This window comes from Salvia miltiorrhiza, chromosome 7, assembly GCF_028751815.1.
Source record: "Salvia miltiorrhiza cultivar Shanhuang (shh) chromosome 7, IMPLAD_Smil_shh, whole genome shotgun sequence".
Lineage (NCBI taxonomy): Eukaryota > Viridiplantae > Streptophyta > Magnoliopsida > Lamiales > Lamiaceae > Salvia > Salvia miltiorrhiza.
This window is the reverse complement of record NC_080393.1, coordinates 56,698,394-56,704,513: the sequence shown is the minus strand read 5'-3', so window position 1 is coordinate 56,704,513 and position 6,120 is coordinate 56,698,394. Positions and strand designations below refer to the sequence as shown.

At 34.7% G+C, this 6,120-nt stretch overlaps 1 protein-coding gene across 1 annotated transcript; it reads right to left on the bottom strand.

Annotated features, from left to right (window-relative positions):
- Positions 1-2,784: 2,784 nt before the first annotated feature.
- LOC130994458 (uncharacterized) lies at positions 2,785-3,903 on the bottom strand. The gene is made up of 3 exons (XM_057919501.1): positions 3,849-3,903; positions 3,397-3,416; positions 2,785-3,291 (listed from the first exon to the last, which is right to left on the bottom strand). The coding sequence occupies exons 1-3, from the start codon at positions 3,901-3,903 to the stop codon at positions 2,785-2,787; spliced, it is 582 nt and encodes a 193-aa protein (XP_057775484.1).
- Positions 3,904-6,120: the final 2,217 nt, after the last annotated feature.

The window sequence follows — 6,120 nt, the reverse complement described above, 5'->3', positions numbered from 1 at the left end:
GTATTGCTTAAGCAAAATAATTATTTTTATTGAAACCTTTTTATTTTTCATTTTCTTTCTCTGTTCTCCGGTCACAGTGGACCAGGAGGGTACAACCTCATGCTTTCATTTACTACTGCTCTTAGATATTCAAGTTTGGGCAAATCATCTTCTTCTACTTTGCCCTTTTTTCCTACTAAACTTCTGATTTCATTTTGCAATTTCTCCATAATGTTGGGTGATTTTATTAGAGCTGTCATCGTCCAAACAATTACAGATGAACTTGTTTCTGCTCCAGCTATAAATATATCCTACAAAGAGATATGGTTAAACCAAATTATTTCTACGAATCTAAGCTCACAAGTTTTCCACCATAAGGTTTAATGTAAAATAAGAATTATTCCTAAATAGCAATCATAAAAATATATCTCTCCAAATAAAATACAATATTAACTAGAAATATGTGCTCAAGCTTGCTATAAACAAACAATATATATAATATATTTTCTTCGTCTCACAAAAACATGAATGAGAATCTGATTCATGTTCGATTTTAATTAATTAAATTATAATATAAGAAACCGATTCGAATTCACGGACTAAATCTGGGCAGAATCAGGATCTGAAAAATCAAACTCCAGATTCGAATTCCAAATCTAAGGTAAGGCTCTAGATTCCACCTGCCAAAATTTTGAAAATCCAAATCCTGAAAACTAGATTTTTTTTAATTTTTTGAAAAGAGAATTAATAATTATTCTCCCTTTACTATATCATCATACAATATCTATATTGCATTTATGGATCATCTCCACATATTAATAAAAATATAAAAAAAAAGTCACAAATTTTGTTAATGAAAATTCAAGAAAGTGGTAAAAACTTTCACACATAGAAAAAGATAATTAAAAAAAATCCATAAGAAAAAATAAATTCAATCATACCATTAGCATGGCTTTAATGTTATCCCATCCAAAATCAATGGTAGGAATCTTGTGTTGCATTTTGAGCTGAATCAACACATCAAGAACATCACCATCCTCTTCCTCCACCTCCTTCACTCTTTTCCGATCAAGATATATGCTCGTCGATGAGCTCCTGATATAACGAATCCATCTTCTTCACCGCGGAATCGAGCCTTCTGATCATTCCGGTGAGCTTATCCACCCAGCCGAAGGCCGGAAAGTAATCCGACACGTAGAAAGCCACGGCCACGTCCTGAACTTCATTTAGAAGCTCACCGAACCTTCTAGAACATTCCTTGCCGAATGCAATCTTGCATATCAAGTTAATACCGAGTGAGACAGCCATTTCACTCATATTCACAGCTCGATTTTCCTCGGAAGCTACCCGAATCTTCGAGATCATACGAGAGATCTCGTCTTCGCGGATGGGGCGAAAGGATTGGACCTTTTTAGGGCTTAGGAGATGAATGGTTGTGATTTTTCTCATCTCTTTGAAATACTCATTGTATGGTGAGAAGATCATGTCGATGTCGGAGTTGTTATAGGAAATTTTTTGCTACCCTAGAGATTTTGGGCGGCTGCAAAATGTTGAATCTTGATTTTTCAAAACTTCTTTGGCTAATTTTGGTGAGGAAATTACTAGGAGAGGAATTGGACCTAATTTCATGTGGATAATGGGACCATATTTTTTGGTGAGTTGGTGGAGGTAGAGGTGAAGGTTTGGGGCGGCGGCGAGGTGGTGGAGGTTTCCGATCAACGGCAGGGGCGCGGCGGGGGCCGCTGGGAGAGGGGTTTTAGGTGGGGTTTTAGTTTTGTGGAGAAGCTAAAAGATCAAAATTATTGGGAGAGTTATTGAGAACAGGAGTATCATTGTGATTTGTGAATGAATGTTGAAGAATTAAGCTGTGATATAATTGATAGTTGAAGGTCTAGGTATTATGGAGAGCATGAAATTGTTAATAGGTGCTAGGCATATTTATTTAGTTTGAGGAGTAGGACTGTAATCGAGTCAAGTCGAGCTTACCTATTTAATGTCGACAGCCGTCTCAGAGAAATGTGTGATTGGGGAGGGGGAGAGGGAGGGGGAAGGGCGACATGATTTGGAGAGGAATGAGAGGAGAGAAGGCGGCGGTGGCAGATGGTGGAGGAAGGAGAGGAGGGAGGGCGGCGGTGGTGGAGGAAGGAGAGGAGGTGGCGGCGGTGGTGATGGAGGCAGGTGGGGGGATGGGGAAGGGGGGAGGGGGGGTGTTTGCTGATTTTGTTTTTTTATTATTTTTTTGTTTTTTGGTTATTTTTTTATTTTTTTTATTCCACATGTCTTAAATTTGCCTAAGTGTCAATTTTCGGCTGCCAACACATCAATTCCGGCTGCCACAGTGTAATTTCCGGCGCCGGATTAAGAAACAGGAGCAAAACGAGAAAAACAAAAAGGTTATGTATTTAATGGCCACGTTTTCAAAAACAGGAGCAAAAACCAATTCCGTGTAAACGTTATGGATTTACAGGCAATTACCCCAATTTTTAATAGGGAAATGTATCAAATAAGCCCCTAACAGAGTGACCCTTATCATGTTTAGATCCCTATAGTCGAAGTTGGGTCAACTAAACCCTCAAACTAATTAATTTTGTGCAATTACCCCCTCCGTCCTAACGGCCGTTTAACACCGTTAGATAATTTTTTTTTCTCCAAGGTCGCCGGAAAATCGACGGAAACACGTCGGAAAACATGAAAACGCTACTCCTTTGTTTGATTTTCATTCTCCGTCGTCATCTGTACATTTGTCCCCAAATTATTAATCTAAAAACATGGAAAAATAACATCTCAATCTCCCTCCTCTTGGATTCAATCAACCTTGCTCATCCCCATCCGCTTAATTACGCCATTAATCATCATCGCATCACTCTGCATGTAGTGCCCCTTCTTCTCCATCTCCATCCCCACCATGTAATTCCTCACCTCCTTCCTTATAATCTCCTGCATCACCCCAGAAATTCCGCGCTGAAAAACTGCTTCTTCGCCGCCCATCGCGACTGAGGATCGGGTTCCAGATCCATCATTGCGAGTACGGTTGCAGATTTGGCTCTGAGCAGGGAGAGGCTGAGCGATGTGACGATGTGCGGCTGCGGCTGTGGAGCAGTAGACGGGGTGGGCTGAGGGAGTGGTGCGCGAGGTCGGTGGCGTTGAGGGCGGAGTGTTGGAGGCGAGGGAGCGGAACGCGAGGCCGCGGCTGAGGGTGAGGAGGCTGCCGAAGCAGGAGAGGCCGCATCGGCCAGGGATGGCGACGGCGTCGGTGCGATTGTGGGCGTTTTTCCAGGCGGTGCCGCAGGGGGAAGAGAGAGGATTGCAGCGCTGTTGGCGAAATTGAAAAAAAAAAAAAATCTTAACGGTGTTAAACCGCCGTTAGGGCGGAGGGCCCTATTGTTAAAAATTAGGTACTTTGAGGGTTTAGTTTACCCAACTTCGACTATAAGGATCTAAACGTGATAAGGGTCACTATGTTAGAGACTTATTTGATACTTTTCCCTTTTTAATATATAGGTGCTAGGCATGGGGGGTGTATTCAATTAGGATTTTACAGGATTTTGACAGATTTTTTAAAATTTATGGATTCTTGTGGATTTTACTAATTTTATGGATTCTATATAGAGTCTAGCAGATTTTATTAGATTATTTTCATAGATTTCATTAGATTCTTAGAATAAAAATGACTATTTTAAAATATATGACATGACAAATACAAATTTGATATAAAGAGATCTTACCAGTTCAAATTAAAAATTGAATATTCATATTATCGTGTGAACACTTAAAAGTTATCAAGTCTTCTTTGCAATTTCATGTCATTCGTGTTATCTTAGGCAAATAGTTCCACTCAAGTTCACATTCATTTATCTGAGTAGTATTACCAAGGCTATACATAATGAGAAAGTAACTTGTGCACTGAATTAACAATGCATCCATATATTCGTAACCTTTCTCTCCCACCAAAGTGATTGATTAGAATGTAGAAAATTAATTTATCGTAATTCAACACTTCAAAATTTTGTTGGCTTAGCAAACAAATAAACCAAAGAACCTAATTTGCACACCACTGGAAAACTAAGGTGGATACCAAATAAATTTGAGATGGGAATTTTCGAGTTTCTGAAACTTCATTGCATGTTACCAAATTGAATGGTTCTTACAAGGAAACAGGCGTGATCTCCTTCTGTGAGAAGGGACGGGACGGATAATGATTTTCTGCTCCTGATGTTTCATCTTTCTCTGTGAGGGAGACAATACGTCAAAATCTTGTGGGAAGAGAAGACATTTCTGCCGGGATTTTTTATTTATACTAGTAGGGCTTTAAAATCCTAAGAAGTCTATCAATAATTAAAATCCTTAGAAGTCTATGAAATTTTCAATATCACTAGATTTGGATGGAATCTTAAAAGTCCTAATTGAATACCACACGATTTTTAAGGATTTTTAAGAATCTGGATTGAATACCTCTAGATTTCTAAAATCCAAAAAAAAGGATTTTTAAGAATCTGGATTGAATACCTCTAGATTTCTAAAATCCAAAAAAATCCTGTAGAATCCTAATTGAATACACCTCCTTAGTTTGAGGAGTAGGACTGTAATCGAGTCGAGTCGACCTTAATTTTTTTATTATCAAGTTGAAATTGAATTTTATCCATCAATTGGTGTGAATTTTATTTTTATTTTATTTAGAAATTAATATTTTTTATTAATGCCACTTGTTTTCTTTCTACCTTGTCTTCTTCTTAATTCATTAATTCGCCCTCATTATGTCAGCCTAGCTAGCAACTCTTCAGACCATTTGCCAACCACTCCGACGACGAAACTCAATAATACGGTTTAAAAAATGATATGGTGATTCATCATATTAGTTGGAACAATGAATTATTCAAACTAAGGGGCTTTAAGCCAATAAGAATTCATTAATGTTTTTAATGCAGATAATCTAGTATGTGTTGAATTAATTAAGCATCATAAGATATATCGTAATTGGGAGAAGATCCATAGAGAATACTAAGTAATTTGAGAATGAAGAATTAATCCTAGCCATTAGATTTGTATAATCTCACGGTTCCTATTTAATAGATTAGGTAGCAGCCGTTTTTAATATTAAGGCTATATAAGTAATTTTGTTTTTTTATGTAATCATATCTAATTGGATCATGTTGACCGAATCCCCTTTTTTGGGGGGGAGTTATGAGAAATTCATCATTTATTATTATTTTTTATTTCCTAATTTAGTTTTATTAGTTATAATCCGTTTATGATTCTTTTCTGATATATTTGTTTCCTCTTTATTTATTTTACAACAATAAATTATTTTTATTTTATTCGCCTGTTTTAGATTTTTATTTTTGTATAGTTTTTGCTTATTTTTATTAAATAAATCTGTATAGATTTCACTTAATTAATTTGTATATATTCTATTATTTTTTTACGTAATAAATTTAACAGAATTAACATAACTTATTTTTTGTACCTTTATTCAAAATGTTTCGTGTTAATTATTTTAGTTTATAGCAGTAAAAAAAATTCTAATATTTTATTTGAATGTTCGTAAGTTTATTAAGCTTATTCGAAAAATTTTGATGTTAAATATTTTTATGATTCTCAATCAAATATCAATTATATTATTCATTCTAATATTTTATTTGAATGTTCGAAAGTTTATTAAGCTTATTCGAAAATTTTTGATGTTAAATATTTTTATGATTCTCAATTAAATATCAATTATATTATTCATTCTAATATTTTATTTGGATGTTCGAAAGTTTATTAAGCTTATTCGAAAATTTTTGATGTTAAATATTTTTATGATTCTCAATTAAATATCAATTATATTATTCATTCTAATATTTTATTTGGATGTTCGAAAGTTTATTAAGCTTATTCGAAAATTTTTGATGTTAAATATTTTTATGATTCTCAATCAAATATCAATTATATTATTTATTCTAATATTTTATTTGGATGTTCGAAAGTTTATTAAGCTTATTCGAAATTTTTTGATGTTAAATATTTTTATGATTCTCAATCAAATATCAATTATATTATTCATTCTAATATTTTATTTGGATGTTCGAAAGTTTATTAAGCTTATTCGAAAAAAAATTATGTTAAATATTTTTATGATTCTCAATCAAATATCAATTATAT